Source organism: Monodelphis domestica, chromosome 1 (assembly GCF_027887165.1).
Source record: "Monodelphis domestica isolate mMonDom1 chromosome 1, mMonDom1.pri, whole genome shotgun sequence".
Classification (NCBI taxonomy): Eukaryota; Metazoa; Chordata; class Mammalia; order Didelphimorphia; family Didelphidae; genus Monodelphis; species Monodelphis domestica.
In genome coordinates, this window is record NC_077227.1 from 409,986,345 (window position 1) to 410,007,957 (window position 21,613).

A 21,613-nucleotide genomic window follows, 5' to 3' on the forward strand; every position below is an offset into this window, starting at 1 on the left:
TTTTATTATTTTTCACTTTATAATACTTATTGATAGTATCAGTCTTTATTTAATCCTCTTTCTGTATGAGCTTCTCTGCTGGTTTATCTGCTTCTAAGTTAGAAGCAGATTTACTTATATTTCTCATTTGGCCTTTTGTTTTTTTTTCCAGTCTCTCATATTCTCAATCATTGGTTCTAGTTTCCCTAGAAACTCTTCAAGCTGTCCCCCTTCTTCAGCTGCAGAGTTTAGCTAAGACTGACAGTTCCGACCTTCTATGAGTTGGAAATACAGAAGGCCCAGCCTCAGGATAAATTCCAGAGGCGAAGGCTATGTCCCTGCTAACCTGCAGTTCTGTAATACCCAGTTCTTTCATTCAATGGTACCCAATTATTTTAGTTGAGGATCATGCTAAGTCACTGACATGGGGAACCAAATAGATTCCCCCCACAACCAGAACCTGAAGCAGAAGCCTGCAACAGTATTTGCACTATTTGCACCTACCAGGCTGGGTGGGTGAGAGGGATGTTGAGCTCTATGAATTTATGGTCTTTGAAACTATTATCTTTGTATAACAGGTGTCTTATCTTGTAGTTTAAACTACATACTTAATATCTAGCACATAATCTCCCCTCCCCCCCACCCCATTTTGGGAGATTTTAGTGTTGGGAAAGCTTATGGAAAACTAATATTCCAACACATTGCCAGTAATATCCTGAAGTACTCTTGGATGCATGAGTCTTTTGCTTTGCTACTGTATCACGTACTTATCAAATGATAATCCACCAGTGGAAGAAAGGGTATGATGGGGGATGAGGCAGCCATCTATGTCATATGACACAACAGCCAGCTATGCCAATAGACTGGTTTGGTTTCATGATCCCTTTTTTTCTTAATTCAGGAAGCATGACCCACGTGAACTTCAAACTCTTAGACCATAAACACCTTTGCTGTCTTATTGCCAGATAAAGAATACAGGTATAGTAAGTAAAAAGACAAGTGATAATCAGGGCCTGAAGAGAACTGGGCACAGAATTTAGGCCCACAATCTCATCACCCTCTCATGTTTATTTCTACCCCAACAAAGAATGGTATGTGTTTGAGGACACATTAGAAGACAAGCACAAAATGCAAATAAACTAAACTTACTAAAATGACATCAGTAACTAAGGAAATATTAATGTATTGATAGTTAAAAATTAATGAATAAGATGTTCTCATTTTCTGAATAACTCAGGGCAAATGAGATTCAGAGAATCAAGGAAACTCAGAACTAGAAAAAGGACCTGAAAGAGTATAAAATCCAAGATTATTATTTATCAAAATATGAATAGCAACTGAGTCTAGGGACACTGGGACAATATATATCATAGACTGATGATGGTTTAAATCAAGGGTTCTAACTTTTTCTATATCATGTACCCCCCCCTCCTTTGGCAATCTGGTGAAACTCAACAGCCCCTTCTTGATATAATGTTTTTAAAGACCTAAAATATAATTCACCCAAAAGTAAACCAATTATATTAGAATGCTGTTATCAAAATATTTTTCTTAAAAACAAGTTCATGAATCCCAGGTTAAGAATCATTGGCTTAAGTGAAAGAACAGAAAAAAGGATGAATAGATTTTGTGAACAGAAAGTCCTCTAAAATCCTATTGTGACCCTTCATAATGATGATGGTTTCATTCAAAGATTATGACCATGAGCACAAACTCTGGCAAACCCTTCTAAGCTAAAAAAAGTTTCAAGCACAGGCTCAATGATGGAATCTCTGTCTTTTTTATGAGGACAATTTAATTCAAGTTAGAAGAGAGTTTTTTTACCACAGGACTGATTTTCTAAGCTATGAGAAGTCCTGAAGACCAAATTACAGAAGGGTTGTGATCTGTGTTGGTAACGTAAACATCCAAAGACTACTCAAATGAAAAACCTCTGAATTACTGAAGTTAAAGGGGAAAAAAGTGCCTAGGATTTTTAGGGGAAATTTTCTCATATGTTCTAGACCAGGTAACTAAAATAGGAAAGGGATCCATGGTATATATACACACACATATAGAGAGAGAGACATCTATTATATAGAGATACATACTCTGTGAATGTAAGAAAAAGAATACAGTCAGGAAGAAACCCTTTCAAAAGATAAATAAAGCAGTAGGTTTATAGTCACCAGTTATTTATGTAAAACCAGAAGATTTTCCTGGCCTCATGAACTTAAGATATACAATTCCTTGAAGAATAATATAAAGATGATAAAAACAGTATAATGGCTCAGTTTCTTCTTTCATAAAACTATTTTGTACTCCTCCAGGGAAATAAAGATGACTACAGGGTCTATATGGAAAAATAGAACTATATGTAAAGGTGAAATTCTACTAAAATAGTAAGCTATAAGTGTAAGAGAGGAAAGCAGATTCATCATACTGGAAGACCAACTCAAGCAGGGGAAGGGCAGGAAGGAGAGAGAATTCTGGAGAAGGAACAGAGGAACTGAGAAGAGCCAAACAGTTGAACTCAATTCTCTTTGAGAAGCCCACCAAAGAGGTTGATCTGAGCGAACCTCTGAGCCTGGAGCATCCTCTTGTGAAGCCAGATCCCAGTATCCAGTGGAAGACAAACAAGAGTAGATAGGACTTTGCCAGAAAGCTATCCATCACAAGAAGTGGCCTCCCAATGTATCTGCATGCCCAAGGATCACAATATAAACACTAGATATTATTCAAGTCTAATCAACTTAAGGTATTAACTGGACTTATTAGTGATCAAAATCCAAACCGATTTACTCCTTAAAGTAAATTGACTATGACTTTGATCCCTACTAAGACCCTCTGACAGCTTTGAGAAGAGAAAATATCCTTTTATTAGTGCATCATGAGCCAGAAAGCCAGTGATTCAAGGGATAAAATGACTCAGCAAATTTCAACTAACTAATGGATACATTAAATAGAGGGTCAAAGATGTCAGGTATGAAGCACTTTTGCTTCCCAGTTGTCCCCTTCATGCCAGTGTTGTGGCTGTCACTGACACAAATAGCCCAAGAAAACTGATCGGGGAGTGTGGAGGAAAAGAGAAAGTCAGGGAATGCATAGGTGAATTCAGATGACTGACATGGGAAGCCACGGCAACATAGGGAGAGAGTGGGAACACAGAGAATGAACTAGGGAGCAAGTCAGAAGACAATATCTCACCAGGAGGGAACCGCCGTAAAGAGCGTCTCACATCTAGAAGTACTTGCTGGTAGTCCTTGCTATCTTCCCGTAGCTCCTTCGCTGAGAGAAGAAGAACAGCAATAATGCATAACATTATTTTATTATATTTTTATTGTATTATATTTTATTATATTATTAGTCCAACACAAATTCTATTTTGGTGTATGGAGCCTTCCCTGGAGCCCCTTAGTTGCCTCAAATTTCACAGATCACTTTGTTGCAAACTTGTTTATCATAACTATCTGGGCTTGGCCTTGTATCCCTTTAGATGGTAAACACTTTGGGGGTGAATTATGTTGTATCTAACCTTTGTATCATCCAAGCATGATGCTTTGCACATAGAAGGTGCTTGGTGTAATTGTAACATAAATCATCTAGTCCAACCCCTTCTAACAAGTGGTCATGGAGCTTTTGTCTTAATAGCTCTATTGAGCTACTTCAGGAGGCAATTCATTTTGTTTGTGAACTATCTAGAATAGAACTAAAGGCTTATCTGTAGGGATAGAAATATACTGACTTGCTTTTCAAAATAGGACTCAACTCAGATCATAATATCTTTGGAAGAATTCCTAGTTTTATAGACCAATGCATCTCTAACATTCAAACCTGGCTCTATTCATTTCCATCAAATCAAAGGTACCAGCAGTAAAGGGTACACAGGATTAATCATATCTGCCCATTATGCCTTGGGTTTTAAAGGGTTGTTGTTATTTTTTTTCAAAAGAACCTAGGAAGTATTTTGAATATTACAGAAATAGATGTTACATTAAAAACATTTTTAAAGAAAGGACACTTTTTCTTACTTTATCACTAAGATTAGACAAAGGAGAATAGATACATATATTCTGTTGATAAATTTAATAAGACAGCAGTCAGTCTTCCTTCCATCTACAATGCTTGTGCATATCCAAATAAAACCTAAACCAAGAGATCTTTGAAGAGAGGGAGCAGCTAGGTGACTCAGTGGATAGAGAGGTCTAGAGAAAGGAGGTCCTGGGTTCAAATTTGGCCTCCGACACTGCTTAGCTATGTGACCCTGGGCAAGTCATTTAACTCCAATCGTCTAGTCCTTACCATTTTTTTGCCTTGGAACCAATATTTAGTATTGATTCTAAGATGAAAAGTAAGGACTAAAAAAAAAAACTACAGAGAGAGGAATCCTTCTTTCACTACAATGAGTACCCATACACAAACTGATCTGACAGTTAAGTATAAGGATTCTGAATCTGACTGATTAGGAAATATCTCCACTACAGACAAACACTGAAAGCTCCGGACAGGAAGAAGCCAAGATTTATAGAATGAAAAACTAAGGTCCTAGAAACAGTTTAGTGGCCTGAAAATCACCTGTGTTTATGTCTATGCCATATGAGCTGATTGGCTTTCTGAAAGAAGTTATGAGGTGATGGAAAAAAAACCAAAACATTGAAATCAGTAGAACTCAGTTTGAATTCTGGTTCGGCTTCCTTCATTTAACTAAAGACCCAGAAAGGCTTTAGCCATGTCACTCAGCCTCTCTGGGTCTTTAGTTAAATGAAGGAAGCTGGATAAGATGACTTTTAAAGCCTCCTTCTAGCTTTAAATCCAATTATGCTACAATAACGAGGTGAGGTCCATACAATTTTCTTTTGTATTATGCCACTTGTTTCTGTTTCAGATATGTATCCTAAATAACTGGCACTCAACAGTTTATGAGGTTTGAATAAGAGCAAATTAACTAGAAGAAATACAGGCCTATGTCATCTTTTTCACTGAAACTACCTAGAGTCCAAGAAAGTGCCTTGCATATATATGAGTGCTTTTTAAATGATCTGTTGTTGAATTGAAGAGAACAAGGAAAGAAAGAAAAGAGGGAGAGATGATATGCAAAAGATTTGTTCTTATACTAGCATTTGGCCTAGAAAACCTATCAACTCCTTCCCATAATAACATTTTCTATATTTTCTACCAATACTTGGAATTAGCAAAGTTAATCAATAAGCATTTATTATATGCCAAGCACTGTGAACAAAAGTGTGACAGTTCCTGCCCCACAGTCCCTAGTGATTTCTAGTTCTTGTGTATAACCTTTTTTACTTTCTTGGACTAGCTTAATGGATAATTTTGGGTGGATAAGTGGGAGAGATGGGGTATTGCCAAAAGTTGACCTTAATCAAAAAGGTCAAATTATAGAACTGGTAGGCTGGATGGACCTGGATGGAAACCAAATCCACGTCAGACTGAGAGGGGAGTTAGAAACATATGACTATAAGTAAAGTAAAATAAAGCAGTCTAGCAAAGAAGAACCAACACTGGACTAAGGAGGCACTGAATATTTTTTGAATGTGTATAAGGGAAATGGTCATGTCTATGTTTTAGGAATATCTATTTGGCAGTTGTATGGTGAATAGATTAGAGATGGAGGAGAAACTATAGGTAAGGAGATTAAATTAATTAAATTAGAAGGTTATTATAAGAGTACAGGTAGGATGTGATATCCTGAGCAATTTCTGGCAGCTAAGTAGTACAATGGATAGAACCCTGGATTTGGATTCAGGAAGACTTGAATTCAATTTCAGATTCAGACATTTATTAGCTATGTGACCTTCAGGCAATCAATGAATCCATAAAAACTCATTAAACACCCCACTAAGGGCCAGACACTGTACTAAGTGCTAGAGATACAAAAGGGGGCAAAAATAGTCCTTGCCTTCAAGGAGTTTATAATTCAATGGGAAGATACATTACAACAAATAAATCAAAACAAGTTACACAGGATTAATAAGAAATAAGCAGAGGGAAGGCACTAGAATTAAGAGAGGTTAGGAAAAGATTCCTTTAAAAGATTGGAATTTTAGTTCATAATGAAAGGAAGCCAGGGAAATTAGTAGGTGGAGTTGAGGAGGGAGAGCATTCCAGGGAGAGGGGACAGACAGAGAAAATAACCAGTTGAAAGATGGAGTATGTCTTTTGTGGAACAGCCAGGAAGTCAGGGTCACTGAACTGAAGAATATGTGGCAAGGAGTAAGACTGGAAAGGCAGGATGGGGTGAGGCAATGAAAGAATTTCAATGCCAAATAGAACATTCTATATTTGATTCTAGAGGCAATAGGGCACCAATGGAATTTACTAAATAAGAAAGTGACATTGTCAGACCTGGGCTTAAGGAAAATTACTTTGGGGGCTGAATGGAGGATGGATTAGTGAGGAGAAACTTGAGGCAGGCAGACTCACAAACAGTGATGAGGGCTTGCACCAGTGATGATAGTGTCAGAGGAGAGAAGAGGGTATATTTAAGAGATGTTAGTTACAAAGGTGAAACTGACAGGCCTTGGCAACAGATTGGATTGGAGGGGGTGGGGGGGTTAGAGAGAGGACAATTTGAGAGAGAATGAAGAATCAAGGATGACTCGTAGGTTTCAAGTCTGAGGAACTGGGAGATAGTATTGTCCTCTACAATATAGGGGAAGAAGGAGAAAGGGAAGAGAGGGAAGATTTAGAGGGAATGGTAATGAGTTCTGTTTTATATGTCTAGTTTAAGATGTTTACTAGATATCCAGTTCAAGATGTCTGAAAGGTACTTGGAGATGCAAGATTGAAGGTTAGTAGAGAGGTTGGGCAAAATAGTAGATTTGAGAATTGTCAGTACAGACACAGTAATTAGGTCCATGGGAGTGAGGAGAATATAGCAAAGGAGACAGAGAAGAAGCAGTCAAATAGGTAGAGTAGTGTCCTGAAAATACAGAGATGAAAGAGTATTCAAGAAGGAAATTGTGATCAACACTGTCAAAAGTTGCAGAGAGGTGAAGGAGAACAAGGACTGAGAAAAGGCTGCTGGATCTGATAATGAAGAGATCATCAATAACTTTGGAGAGAGCAGTTTTGGTGGAATGATAAGGTTGGAAGCTGGATTTTTAAGAGTTGGAAAAGTGAGAGGAGAAAAAGTTGAGATACCCATTGAAGTCTTTTTGAGGAGTTTAGCCACAAAGAGCAGAAGAGACATAGGATGATAGTTAGAGGGGATGGAAGTTGCTTAAGTAGTTTTTAGGCAAGCTGCCTTACCTCTACTTCAGTTGTCTCAACTATAAAAGGAAGAAAGGATTAAGTGCTTATATAGCACCTACTATGTGCCAAGTAATAGCCCAAGTACTTTACAAATAGTATCTCATTTGATAGCACCTACCTCCCAGGGTTATTATGAGAACAAAATGAGATACTATTTGTAAAGCTCTTTGAAAACCAACAAGTGCTATATATGTGCTAGCTATGATTATTTAAGAAAGATAATATAAGGGGCAGCTAGGTGGCTCAGTGGATTAAAAGCCAGGTCTGCATATGGGAAGTCCTGGGTTCACATCTAACCTCAGTCACCTCCTAGGAATGTGACCCTGGGCAAGTCACTTAACCCCTATTTCCTAGACCTTACTGTTCCTCTCCCTTAGAACCAATATTAAGTATTGACTCTAAGACAAAAGGTATGGGTTAAAAAAAGAAAAAGGACACTATAATATTAGGCTACATTTTAAAAAATCAGTGTTCAAAATAAGGTAAGGGTCTCACTGTCCTTTATGAAATCACTTTTGAAGCTCAGTGTTCAGTTCTAGGACTTAAATATTTAAGAATGTTATTGATAAGACAGTAGAGAAACCAAATTGTATCCTAGAACATTTTTGGAAAAGGAGAGAGGGCACTCTGATGCTTTCTTCAAATATCTGAAGGGCTGTCATTTTGGAAAGGGAGTAGAATGATTCTGCTTGGATTTAATATAAGCACTAGGTGGAATGACCTCCAGTAATTGATGCAGAGTGAAAGGAACAGAACCAGGAGAACATTTTACATAGAGACTGATACACTGTGGCACAACTGAATGTAATGGACTTCTCTACTAGCAGCAATGGAATGACCCAGGAAAATTCTGAGGGACTTATGAGAAAGAACACTATCCACATCTAGAGAAAGAACTGTGGGAGTAGAAACCCAGAAGAAAAACAACTGCTTGATCACAATGGTCAATTTAAATGATCACCCTAGTGCAAATATTAATAATATGGAAATGGGTCTTGAACAATGATACATGTAAAACCCAGTTGAATTGCTCATTGGCTATGGGAGGGGGGAGGGAAAGATATTCTAAAGTTATTCTAGTATCTTAGAATAGAATATCTTGGAAAAATATTCTAAATTAATTAAATAAATAAAATTTAAAAATAAAATAGATATTTCCCATATGAAAGAAAAATATAAGCACTAGGGTTGAAGTTATCAGGAAGTAGACTTTTGCAAAATATAGAATCTTCCTAACAATTAAATCTGTCCAAAAATAGAGTGGACTGCCCAGGAGATAATGATAATCATCATCCTCATGACAACACTGAACTCCCCATCACTGATAGTGTTCACAAGCTGAATGACATGTCCAGGATGTTAAGAAAGAATGACTATTGGGAGGGTTGGATTGGATGCCTTCTTTTTTCGAAAATTTTATTTAATTAATTAATTTAGAATATTTTCCCATGGTTACAAGATTCATGTTCTTTCTCTCCCCTCCCCCCAACCTTTTCCCATAGCTGATACACAATCCCACTAGGTTTTACATGTGTCATTGATCAAGACCCAGTTCCATATTATTAATATTTGCACTAGGGTGATTATTTAGAATCTACATCCTCAATCACATCCCCATTGACCCATGTGATTAAGCAGTTGTTTTTCTTCTGTGTGTCTACTCCCACAGTTCTTTCTCTGGATGCGGATAGTGTTCTTTCTCATAGATCCCTCAGAATTATCCCGGATCATTGCATTGCCACTAGTAGAGAAGTCCATTACATTAGATTGTACCACAATGTATCCGTCACTGTGTTCTCCTAGTTCTGATCCTTTCACTCTGCATCAATTCCTGGAGGCCGTTTCAGTTCACATGGAATTCCTGGATTGGATGCCTTCTAAGGTCCCTTAACAATGAGATTCAATGAAGATGAAATAAAAACAAACATCTGCAAAGTATTCTGATAACAATTATACTTACAGCAGCTCTTCTTTCCACAGACACCAACACAAGTTCATCTTCAGATAATATTTACTTCTAAATGTCAACAAGAGATATAACCTCTGAGACTATCCTCCCCTTTCCCTATTTCTTGACTATTATTCCCCACAATACATCTACTTTCCCTCTACCTGGTGGAGGAGGGAGGTCATGTATGTTGACGTTGAGAAGTTTTGGCCACACTTCTCGTCGGATATCATCTGTCAGGAGCCCGCCTTCACTAATTGCCATGCGTCGAAGAGCAGCTACATCAGTAGGATCGCTGCTCAGAGCTTGGTGAATCTCTGCAGCTTTCCTTTTCTTCTTGGCATAGCCTACAGAAAGAAAAGAAAGAAGTATTGATGAATTGAGCCAAGGTAAAAGCTGGTACAGGAGTAGTAAAAGTAGGTAGCCATCTAAAAAAGTATAGCATGGAGGGAGGGAGGAAAGAAGGGAAAGGGAGAGGGAGAGAATGTGTTTTCTCATAAATGTGTATATTTTTAAGGTAAGAAAATGTTACTCTCCATGGTAAGTGCATGTATGTATTTGTCTAAAATACACATAGATAGGTCTCTACAATATTTATGCACGCATATATAAACATATACATTTTTTTTCTGATAATGACTGTGTTACAGTAAGGCCTCAAAGCCTCTTTTAGACAACCTGTACAAGGAGTTGACATTTTCAGAAAGGTTATATAATTTTCAAACCTTTACCAAGGTATATAAAAGTTATGCCAAAACCTGACCTAGGTTATATCTGGTATCAGCAAAACAAGTGAGCAGTTTGGTTTCACTGTGTGGTATTAAGATCATTGGTGTGGGATTCCCAGTGTGGAAACTCCCTCTACTGATCCACTAAAGTAGCAACTAAATCCCCTTTAACTTAAAATTTTATAGAGACTTGGGCAGTGAGAAATTAGGTGATTTACCCATGATCAAAAAGCCAGAACATGTCAGATAAGACATCAACATTAAACAATGCAAAGCTACAAAACAAGAGATGGCACAAAATAGCACAATAAGTCAATGAATCTGGAAGAAATTTCAGGTCATCTAGTACAATGTCTTCATTTTCTATTTGCATTTATAATGTCTTACATTTTCCAGCCCTAATAAGGGGTTTCCTCTAGTTTAAGAGGAATGAATTGATAAGTCTGGTGTAGACAACATAAGTGCTGTGTGTTTAAAGGGGAGAAAGAGTACTACTATGGACTAGATTGATCTGGAAAGGCTCCCTAGATGATGTGGAATCTGAGGAATAAGGAGAATGTGTAGAGGCAAGGAGAATGGAGGCTATTTTAGATGGGGGAAGGGCATGAATAGAAGTAGTATGGCACAGTGGAAGAATGCTGACAAAGTCAAAGGACATGGGTTTAAATCCTATCCATGTGACTGTGAGCAAGTCATTAATCTCCCTGGACCTCTCTTTTCTCATGTGTAAAATAAGGAGTGTTACGAGGAGATAGCTGCTAATGCTCCTTATATAGCTCTATGATCCTATTTATCAGCAAAACAAGTGAGCAGTTTGGTTTCACTGTGTGGTATTAAGAAGAAAAATGACTTGAATTTGTATCTAGAGAATGTTTCTATGTTTACTCTGAACTGATGACAGTGCTCATGTGATAAAGCTGCTTTAGCATGAGGGCTACCTACTTACCATGTGCCAAAGTTCTGGCAGATGATGAACAAAGGCACAAACTGGTTTGGTGTTAGGTCATGATGTCAAAAGGCAAAATGATGACCTTGACACAGATAACTTCCTTCCTCACCTTGTCCTACTTTTCATGATAACCCAACAGCCTTGAAAGCATTGCCCTACTTCCTTCTGTCAGCCCAGCACCTGACTACTTAAGATGTCTGATTAAGAAGTGATTCAAGTTCCTAGTTCAGATGACTATTAGTTTTTTTCCTGGGCTGGTTTGCTTGTAGAGCCTATACCAGGGTTGGTGAATCTTTTGCCAGTTCAAGTGCCCAGAGGGCAAATTCAAGCTGTCCGTGAGCCCCCAGATTACCAGAAAGAGTTGAGGGAGAAAGTGCTTGCTTTGGATCATTAGACAGAGGTGTGAGGCATGCAAAAAATGTCGAGCACTGGGAAGAGGGGGAAAGAAGCAGCTCCTTAAGTGTTTCCACCAGGGATGGCCTATACTAAAGAGGTGCAAGTCATATAAAAAGTAAGTTCTAGGGGCAGCTGGGTGGTTCAGTGGATTGAAAGCCAGGCCTAGAGATGGGAGGTCCTGGGTTCAAATCTGGCCTCAGACACTTCCCAGCTGTGTGACCCTGGGCAAGTCCACTTGACCCCCATTGCCTAGCCCTTACCACTCTTCTGCTATTGACTCCAAGACGGAAGCTAAGGGTTTTAATAAAAAAATAAAATAAAATAAAAATGAAAATAAAAAGTAAGTTCTACATATTAACAAAGCCTTTGAATAACGACTGACCATAAGTGGTTGCTTTCCACACAATATCTTATTTGATATAATAGCGAGGATGAAAATAACTTCACTACCACAATCTATGACATATTCTGTTTATTCAAAAAGAATGTTCTCCATTGTCCACACATCAAAGAAGGTACCAACACTGACTAAAATAAGTTTCTAACTGGTCATACTGAACACTAGAGAAAAATATGAGGCAATAGTTGGAAATCTTTTATGTTGCTTTTTCTAAAGGCAGGAAAGGAAATCTGCCCTGAACTAGTTCTAACATTTCCTTCCACCTTATTAGTGTGACACAGCAGCACTGGATTATATGGTGGATAGAGGGTGAATGGAAAGAGCGGTTGCTACATATCTAGGGGAAAAGAACACTGCCTCTGAGAAAAACAGCTCCCAACAAGTTTCTTTTCAGATTATGTTCTAGCAGCATCTTCTTAAAATGCTGCTATTTAGTTCAACATTTATTAAGGACCTACAATATGCCCCATCATGTCATGGAGATGATACTGGGTTTTTGAAGGTCAAAACAGTAGAGCCCCAAGTCCTAGAAAGTTTTTACCAGGCTGAAAAAAGCTTCCAATGTGGACCCAGCAATGACAGTTTATCCTCTAAAGACTAAACTAGTTAGGCTTGGAAGGGCTCAATCAATTACTCAACAAGCATTTATTAAGAAGATACTATGTTCCAGGTCCTGTGCTAGGGCACTGGGGATAATACAAATACAAAAAACTTACCCCTACATTCAAGTACTTTACATTCTCAGGGAGACAAGCGTGTATGAAGATTGGAAAAAAGCTTCCTGTAGAAGGCAATGTCTAAGGCTGAAGGGAGAAGGAAGAAGTATGCCTAGGCATGGGTGAGGACCAGGGCACAGGCCTAGAAATGAGAGATGCAGTCATATATGCAGGGGATACAAATGGAAGCAGGTTGGACTGGATCTTCAAGTGCTGAAAGGGAATGATGTACAATGAGGTCAGGAAGGTAGGCTGAGACCAGGTTGTGGAGGACTTTAAAAGCTAATGAGGAAGGGCATCGAGGTGGCTTAGTGGACTGAAAGCCAGGTCTAGAGAGGGGAGGTCCTGGGTTCAAATTTGACCTTAGACACTTTTTAACCCTTCTGCCTTTGAACTGAAACTTGGATCAATCTTAAGACAGAAAGTTAAGAGTTAAAAAAACCAACAACAACTAATAAGGAGTTTCTATTTTATCCTGGAAAAAACAATATCACTAAAGTTTACTGAATAGGGAAGTAATATGATCAGATCTGCACTTAAGGAAAATCATTGGCAGCTGTGTGTAAATGGAGACAAGAACATTCTAGAGGTGGGGAGAGCAAAACACAAAGGCATGGAGGTAGGAAAGTACAGAATGAGATCAGGCAATAATAGCTAGTAAGTATACAACACCTTAAGGTTTGCAACATGTTTTACATGTTATCTTGTTTGATACTTCCAACGACTCTATAAGATAAGGCGCTATTACTATCTTTATTTTACAGAGGAAGAAACCAAAGTGATTTGTCCAGGCTCACACAGATAGTAAATGTCAGAGGCAGGATTCAAATTCTGGTCTTCCTGATGCCAAGCTTAGCATTCTATGTATTGAGCTTCCTAAGAAAACAATGGGTAGGAAAGTTTGATGGGAAGGGAATAAATGAAGAGCAATGTTGTGAAATGAGACAGGAAAAGAAAATTGAAGCCAGACTGTTAGGGTCAAATGATCGATGGGATCATCTTCCATTCCTCACTGCTGGTAATATGCAAATCTGAATCTAAAATCAATGTTTTAGCATCTTCTACCTTATAAATTTCAAATTAATAGAAACTCTCCAGATGGCAGTTAAACAACTTATGTTATAATGTTTGGCAAAGAGTCAGTCCACTGTGCCAGGGGAGTAAATGTTACAAGGTGGATGGCGAAGGCCTCACTTTGTGTGACCACTCTTCTCTTTCCTTGAAAATATCTTATTGCTCATAACACACATACAATGATCTTTCCTAAAAAAAAAAAAAAGAAACAAAATACTTTGGTGAACACAGAGATGCTCAAAAGCATACATACTTTTGAGAAAATATAAAAAAGGCAAGTGACTATATACAATTAGAAAAAATGGGTTTTAATTATAGCAGGTACAGATAATCATGTTAAAATTATTCATTCAAAATAGAAATGAGAAAATAATTATTTTTCAAGTGCGCAGGAGAAAATGAAATTCATTGGCTTCCCACACTTTAACATTAAAATAAATTCTGCAAGTAGATTTGTAACATATAGTTTTGAATCTCAGAATTGGGTTTATGACAAAAACTTCAATTCACCTGGAGATGTAAACATGTAATTTCAGGCTTTTTTGGTCTCACTGATTAGCTTAGTGTGCAAACATAAGCTACAGGCTACTACAATCCACTTATGGTGATGATCATTAACTTAAAAAAAAAATAATGAATTAGTAGGATGCTTGAATTAGCAAAAAATAACACAACAAAATGCAAAGCTTCTTCTGGTTATGAACAAATCTCTTGGTTATTCCCAGAAAGCAGAATATTCTATGTGTACTATGCTTGTCCACTATCTATTAAAATGTTTATTCATATTAGGCCAACATAGCAGTGATTCTTAATATTCCTCAGAGGTGGGCAGCTGCTTTTCAGTTACTACACTGAGGCACTCCCAACTTTGGATAAAAAAACAATGTAGAGTTCTACCTCCACAAAACAAAACAGGTGTTTCTAGAACCACCTGGTCAAGGCTGCATAATATATTGGGAAAGAAAATGACTAACAATGCTCACTCAGTCATCATTCCCTCTGGCAGAGGTGAAGAAGTTTCACTGAGTCACAAAATTATCAGTTAACCTAAAATTATCGTTGGGTGTTTTTGCTCTTTAAGTTTGTTTCAAGACACTTTATGTCCCAAGATTACCAAATGCTGAGCCTTTATACAATAGCACAAAATTCCATTATGATTTTTAGGATTATGCCTACATTCTAAGTTATCAAAAGTCAGCCATTCTTAAGTCAGAAATCAAACTCAAAAAACTATACACTATGATCCTAATCAAAGTAATGAAGTGTGAAAGAGACAGGAATAAACCTTCCTCTTCAAAGCAAATCCTGATATTCATAATGTAAACATGTTTCAGAGAGAATAACTGGTATCAGGTTTATAACAGGACTTCATTTCTCTATAAAACAGTAGAAGAGGAAAACAGGATTTTTAGATATTTTGAGTTGGGTGCTAATTTAAATAAATATACCACCATCCCCACCCCAACCCCTGAAAAAAAATAATGTAGTCCTTTTTTGAGTAAGTCATTTCCCATAAACTCAAACCTAAATTTATAGGCCCTCATTAAAGCTAACTGAGGAGCATAAAATAGGAACAAATCTCTTTAAACTTTTCTCATCAATAAAATACATTGTTTCCAATGCTTTCTTTAACAGGAATTTTTTTCATTTGGTTGCTGGAATAGTCTTCCTTATGCATAGAGCTAGTCATGCCACTCTTGGTTCAAAGTACCTCTCCACTGCCCATCAAGAAAAATTCAAATTCCTTTGCCTGACATTCAAAACCTTTCACAATATACCAGCCTTCCCTTTATTTCACATATACTCCACACACCAGTCCAAATGGTCTCTTCCTAATCCCAAAAGATATACGGTTTACCCCACCCTGCCTTACTTCCTCACCTTTGTTTATGCCAGTACTTAAATTTGGTCTTCTCTTCTCTTTTATGCTTAATGAATCTCTACACACTTTTGAAAAGACCAACTCAAATACGACATCTACCATGAATTCTCCCTTACCATGTCCCTGAACTCTGACATTTCCTATGCCCTGGTCACCAATCTTTCTACCTTCAATTCTCTCCCAAGCCATCACCCCTGCAGTGGTTACATTCTTCCCCCTTCCCTATCTTGACCCTCTCAGTTAAACCAGTTCAACTCTATACTCTACTTTAGGGTCCCTTGCCCCATTATTGTATCACTCATCTTGCCCTGCAAAAGCCTCAGTCTTGTATTACTTCCATTAAAAGTACACCTAACCTTCACTTGAGTCTTGCCTCTAAAGGAGAAAACCATAAAATCATGCAGACTGAATTAGTTCACTGCAAATGTTAAGTAATCTCAACTGAGCCCTCACTTTGGCAAATTATTCACTCATTTTCCCACTCACCACAACAGCTCTTAAACTTTTTCATCCTTCCTCAAACCTTCTTCGATTCTCCTTCCCCTCTCAGATGAGAACTTGCTTCATATTTCACTGAAAAAGCTAAGGCCATTGCCAAGAGCTCTTTCTTCCCCTCTCACTCACTATCTCCTTTACCCTTGTTTCACATAAAGAGCTGGCCCTTCTTTGCCAAAGCTAACCCCTCTATGTGCCTGAGTGATCCCATTCCGTCTTGATGCTCCAAAAGATTGTCCCTTCTACCATCCTCACTCTTTCACTTCTCTCTCCATCAGCTGCTTTCCTAAAGTTTTTAAATATGTGCCTCTTTTGCCCATCCTCAAAAAACTCTCATTTGATCCATTCATCCCCCTTTTAGTTATTACACCATAACTTCCTTCCCCTTTGTGGCTAAACTACTTGAGAAAGCAATCTGTCATTGAACCTCCACTTCTTTCCCTCTCACTCTCTTCTTAACTCTACAATCTGGCTTCTGACCTAATTATTCAGTTGAAACTGCTCTTTTCAAAGTTACCAATGAAAGGGATAGCAGAGTAGCTCAGTGGTTTGAGAGCCAGGTCTAGAGATGGGAGATCCTAGGTTCAAATCTGGTCTCAGACACTTCCTAGCTATGTGACCCTGAGCAAGTCCTTATTGCCTAGCCTTTACCATTCTTCCACCTTGGAACCAATACATAGTATTTATTCTAAGGAGTAAAGGTAAGGTTTAACAAACAAAAAAACCAACCCAAAGTTACCAATTGATTTCTAAATTGCAAAATTGAATGGTCTTTTGTGATGGCCTCCACCTTCCTGACCACCTTTGCCACAATCACCGTCTTTTTCATTTTCATACCTCTCTAGGTTTTTGTGACAATAGTCTATTCTAGTTCTCCGACCTGTCTGACTTCTCTTCCTCAGTCTCCTACTGGCTTTTCATTCAAATCACATCTGCTAAATGGAGGTGTCCCTTTCAGCTCTATCCTGTTCTCTCTTCTCTTTTCCCTCTGGCCAGCCCCAATTTCTCTACTAATCTCCAGACTACCAGCTCTAACTGCCTACTAGACATCTCAAACTGGATGTCCTGAAGGCATCTTCAATTTAACAGGTCTAAAACATAGCTCATCATCTTTTCCTCCCAACTTTCTCTTTTTCCTAATTTCCCTATTAATGTTGAGATCACCATCACCTTCCCAGCTATCAAGACTCACAAACTAGGTATCATCCTTAACTCCTCACTCTCTCACCACTACACCTCACCCATATCCAATCAGTTGATAAGTCCTGTTAATTTTATTTATGTAACATCTCTTGAATACTTCCCCTTCTCTCCTCTGACACTGCCACCACTCTTGTATTGGCTATCAACTTATATTTTTTTTGGTTTTGTTTTTTTAAATCCTTACCTTCTGTCAGAAGAGTGGTAAGGGCTAGGCAATGGGGGTCAAGTGACTTGCCCAGGGTCACATAACTGGAAAGTGTCTGAGACCAGATTTGAAACCAGGACCTCCCATCTCTAGGCCTAGCTCTCAAACCACTGAGCTACCCAGCTGCCCCCTTGGCTGGCAACTTATGAATGGACTATGCAAAAGCCTTCTGGTTGGTCTCTCCAACTCAAGATTCTCTCCCTAAATTGATCTTCCTAAATTCTTAAAGGGCAGGTCTGACTCACCACCCCCCACCTAATAAATTCCAGGGGACCCCTATCACTTCCAGATCAACTATAAAATCCTTTATGTGGCATTCAAAGTCCTTTATAATCTTTCCAGTTTCCTTACATCTTACTTTCCACCCACCACCCCAACTATACTCTCTCATCCAGTGACACTGGCCTCCTTATTATCCCAGAACAAGAAATTCTACCTCCTGATTCTGAGAATTTTCATTGGTTGTCCCCATGCTTGGAATTCCCTCCTTCTTCATCTCTGCCACCCAGCTTTCCTCAAGACACAACTAAAATCCCAACTTCTACTGAAGACCTTTCTTAATAACCCTTGATATTAGTTTCTGTGCTATGTTGATAATCTCCAATTTTCCTTATACTTTGTACACAATTGTTTTCATATGGTCTCCCCATTAGACAGTGAACTCCCTGAAAGGAGGGGCTGCCTTTTGCCTTTATCCCACTGATTAGTACAAAGATTGACATTTTTAAAGTACATGTTTTGCATTTACTAAGGTCAATGAACTAGGAATGATACTTTATTTGAGGTGCTCTGTGGTGGGGAGTATTATCATAGCACTAAAGTATATCCTGTGAAATAACTTAAGTTTTGTTATGGTTCAGGATTAATATAGATGTATAGATATTATAATTTTTAAAACTTGGTGAATAAAAGATTTAAAAGTTCACTTATATAAAGTCTTTTTACACATGTGAAATAAAAAAATAAAGTACATGCTTAATTAAGCTTGTTGGCTTGACTTGACCTAATACTTTCTGTTCACCTGGACATAATAAAGGTATTGTGTTCTGCATTTTTCTAATGTTTGTATACAATATTGCATATTAGTTACCTGTGTTTGAGGCTTATCTCCCTTTTGGACAGTAAGTTCCATGAAGGCAAGGACTGTCTTATCTAAATTCATATCTCCCCTATGTTTATAAAATATTCACTGATTGAATTCATCCTCTTTACAGCACTGCCATTAATCCTCATGAGTAAGCTACACTTGACAAATATATTTTTTAAAACCCAAACCTTTTATCCCTAAATACTCATTTATTTAAATTAACATCATAAAAGCAGGGTGGAGTACTGTATCATGCATATATGGCACACATCTGGCATCCTGAAGACCAAGATTGCATTAAAAAAGCACAAGGCATGATACAATTTGAGAAAGAGCCAATTGTACCACAAGACTGGAAGTCATAAGACAAAGCAAAAGGTTATGATGTTAAAAGTCCTAGAAAATCAGTTCATACTGTAAGAATCACTTCTAAAAAAGAGGGAAAGAACAGAAAATGACTCCAGCACAGTAAGTACAGTTATTATGAAGGGAGAATAGCAATACATGTGGGCAAGTTAGTTATGTCTATCCTGGACAAAGACAATCATTACTGGAGACCCAAGAAGAATGTATGTGTCTCAGGGTGCTGTGAAAGATAAACTAAATTTCTATCTATTCCTATTATTAATTCTTCATGGAATTAATTATATATTGATTAAAATAAACTAAATGGGAATTTGTGGGTGAGCCTGGTAGTCTGGCCTGAAGAAAGGAAGAAGTTATTGGTTTTAAATGATGGACCAATTTCTAGAAAGTTTAGGAACTACACTCCTTCATATTACCATTGTCAATTTAATGGTGCCCAGAGTCCAACTGCCCTTCTGAATGACTGCTCTAATTTCAGGCTCCTCATTCTCCAGCGTCTTATTACCCTAGCAATATTCTCACAGCTATACTGGCCTACTTGCTATTACTCAAACACTGCATAACACTTCCCATCTCAGAAACTACATTGACTGTTTCCCATACCTGGAATACTTTCTCTTTCTCCTCATATCTTAGTTTTTCTGGCTTTCCTCAGTATTCTGCTCAAATCCCACTTTCTGCAGGAGGCTTTTCCCAGGTCTTCCCAAATGCCAGCATTTTCCTCAGAGATTACATTCCATCAAACTTTCCTATTATAGTTGAGGGCACCATCATCCTCCTAAACCCCAGACTTGAAACCTGAGTGTCATGCTCAACCCTCACTCTCTCTCACCTTCAAGTCCAATCAGTTGCCAATTCCTGTATCTTCTGACTACATGAATTTTTTTCTTTCCATACCCCATGCCTGGGATGTTCTCCCTCTTCATCTCCATTTCTTGGCTTCCCTGAAGTCTCAGCTTAAACTTCCACCTCTTCTGCAAGAAATATTTTCAGGTTCCCTTTAATGCTAGTGTTTGCCTTGCTATGAGGCACCTCCTATTTACCCTTTATATTATCTTGTATACATATTAGATTTAGAATGTGAGCTCCTGACAATAGGGACTATCCTTCTCTGTCTCCCCATTGCTCAGCACAGTATCTGTCACATAGTAAATACTTAACAAATGCTTGTTGCCAACTGACTGAAATACTCCATTCCCACTGTACTAAGGCCCCTTTCCTTAAGAGACAATATGGTGAAAAGAGCATAAGACATTCTAAAGACAGATAATTCCTAGTGTCAAAACTGTAAGACTCTGGACAAGTAATCTAGCCTCTATTTCCTCACCTGTAAAACCAGGATAAAAATACTTTCAGGATTGTTGTGAGGAAATCACTGTATAAAACGAAAAACCTAATTGATCACAAAGTCAAATCCACCCTTTTCTTTTCTCAATACCTTTTCTTTTCTAACACTCACTTCCTGTTTTAATAACAACTCTAAACCAGAAGGGCAAGGGCTAGGCAAATGGGATTAAGTGATTTGTCCAGGGTCACACACTAAGAAATGTTTGAGGCCAGATTTAAACCCAGGTCCAATATCTTTTCAATTCACTGAAGTCCTGGTCCATCTAGATCACTGTAACTACCGTTGCTGCAACCACTACTACTGCCTTCTCGGGGCCCTTATCCCCTGCACCATCATAGACACTATCATCATTTTCCTTGCTTGTTCTCTCTTGACATCAGTACCAGCACCCTTCTCCTCAGAGCCCCCACCATTCCAGTTATCTGCACCACCAAGACCCTCCCCAGGTCCCTCAAAATTAGCAGCAGCACCACTTTCCCTCCCTTTCCTCATCTATCAGTAGTAGCATTAGCACCCTCCGCCTTTCCCAACCTTAGGTCCCCCTAATATCAAACACCTCCCGGAGCAACAGCCCTTTCCCTCCCCTTCCCCATTTAGCAGTAGCAGCATCCCCTTTCTCATCTCAGCACCCCCCCCCCTCCCCATCATCATTAACATCCCCTTTCCCGCCCTTAGGTCCTCCTACCAGACACCCTCGGAAGTAGCACCAATTCCCATCCCCACACTCGACCCCCTTTCCCCATAGCCCTCTTTCCCTTTCAGCCCCTTCCTCTGCCGACCCAGGCGGGCAGCGGCCCCGGCAGCAGGAGCAGCCCGGCTCCTTCCATCCCGCTCCCTTCAGGCCTCAGGCCCGACCCTGGTCCCCGGTACCTGCTCTCTCGTCCCCGTTGAGGGACGAAGAGGTCAAGAGCCCATCACCCCAAGCCCTCGGGAGAGCCATGCCCCGGGGCCCCGGCTCCTCCCCGCGCCCGTGGTGCCAGGGCCGGCAATGGTGGCGGTGGCGGTGGCGGTGGCGACGGCGACGACGGCAGCGGCGGCGGCGGCGGCTACAGCGAAGCTACTGCCTCTCGCTCTCCTCGGCCCTGTCCGCTCCTCGGCGAGCACCGCCCCCGCCACGTCACCGCGACCGCGCGCCGCCCGCACGTGACCGCCCCCGCCCACGTGATCGCGTCCAGCTCCGAACAAATAAATAATCAACGAAGCGGAGAAGTTATTGAATAAGGGAACACACGCCCCCTAGGGGTCATTATGGAAAGGGATAGAGCTGACCCAGGGTGCACCGCGGCAGAGATGGGGGAGATTTTAGACTAAACTTGGACTCACCCAGCCCAGCCCGAGGTACCAAAGGGGAGGAGCTGGACTAGAGGTGTAAATAAACTCATTTTATAGAGGTGTAAACTGAGCCTTCGAGAGGCAAAGACCTACGGATAAGTCGCACAGCTAGCAGAGCCCTTATTTCCTGTCCCCTGCTCCAGAGCTTCCACATCCCAAAACTTTGGGAACACAGGCTGCCCCCCTTTCAGCCGGTAGTCTTCTAAGGCCGGGGGTGACCTGGTGTACTAAAACCCTGGACTTCGAGTAGAGGT

At 39.4% G+C, this 21,613-nt stretch overlaps 1 protein-coding gene across 3 annotated transcripts in view; it reads right to left on the minus strand.

Moving 5' to 3' along the window:
* TBC1D20 (TBC1 domain family member 20) overlaps positions 1–21,176 on the minus strand; it is a 41,245-nt gene extending 20,069 nt beyond the window's left edge. The window contains exons 1-4 of one of the 3 annotated variants that reach the window (XR_008915237.1): positions 20,898–21,144; positions 19,512–19,653; positions 9,343–9,525; positions 3,166–3,246 (exon numbers count right to left, since the gene is read on the minus strand). Coding sequence is in view for 2 of the 3 variants with exons in the window: in XM_007474489.3 (XP_007474551.1) it covers positions 3,166–3,246; positions 9,343–9,525; positions 19,512–19,611 (364 nt within the window). In the remaining variant the exon portion in view is untranslated. Of the gene's footprint in view, positions 1–3,165; positions 3,247–9,342; positions 9,526–19,511; positions 19,654–20,897 lie in introns of all 3 variants that reach the window. The other 2 variants (XM_007474489.3, XM_007474490.3) reach the window with 2 other exon arrangements.
* Positions 21,177–21,613: the final 437 nt, after the last annotated feature.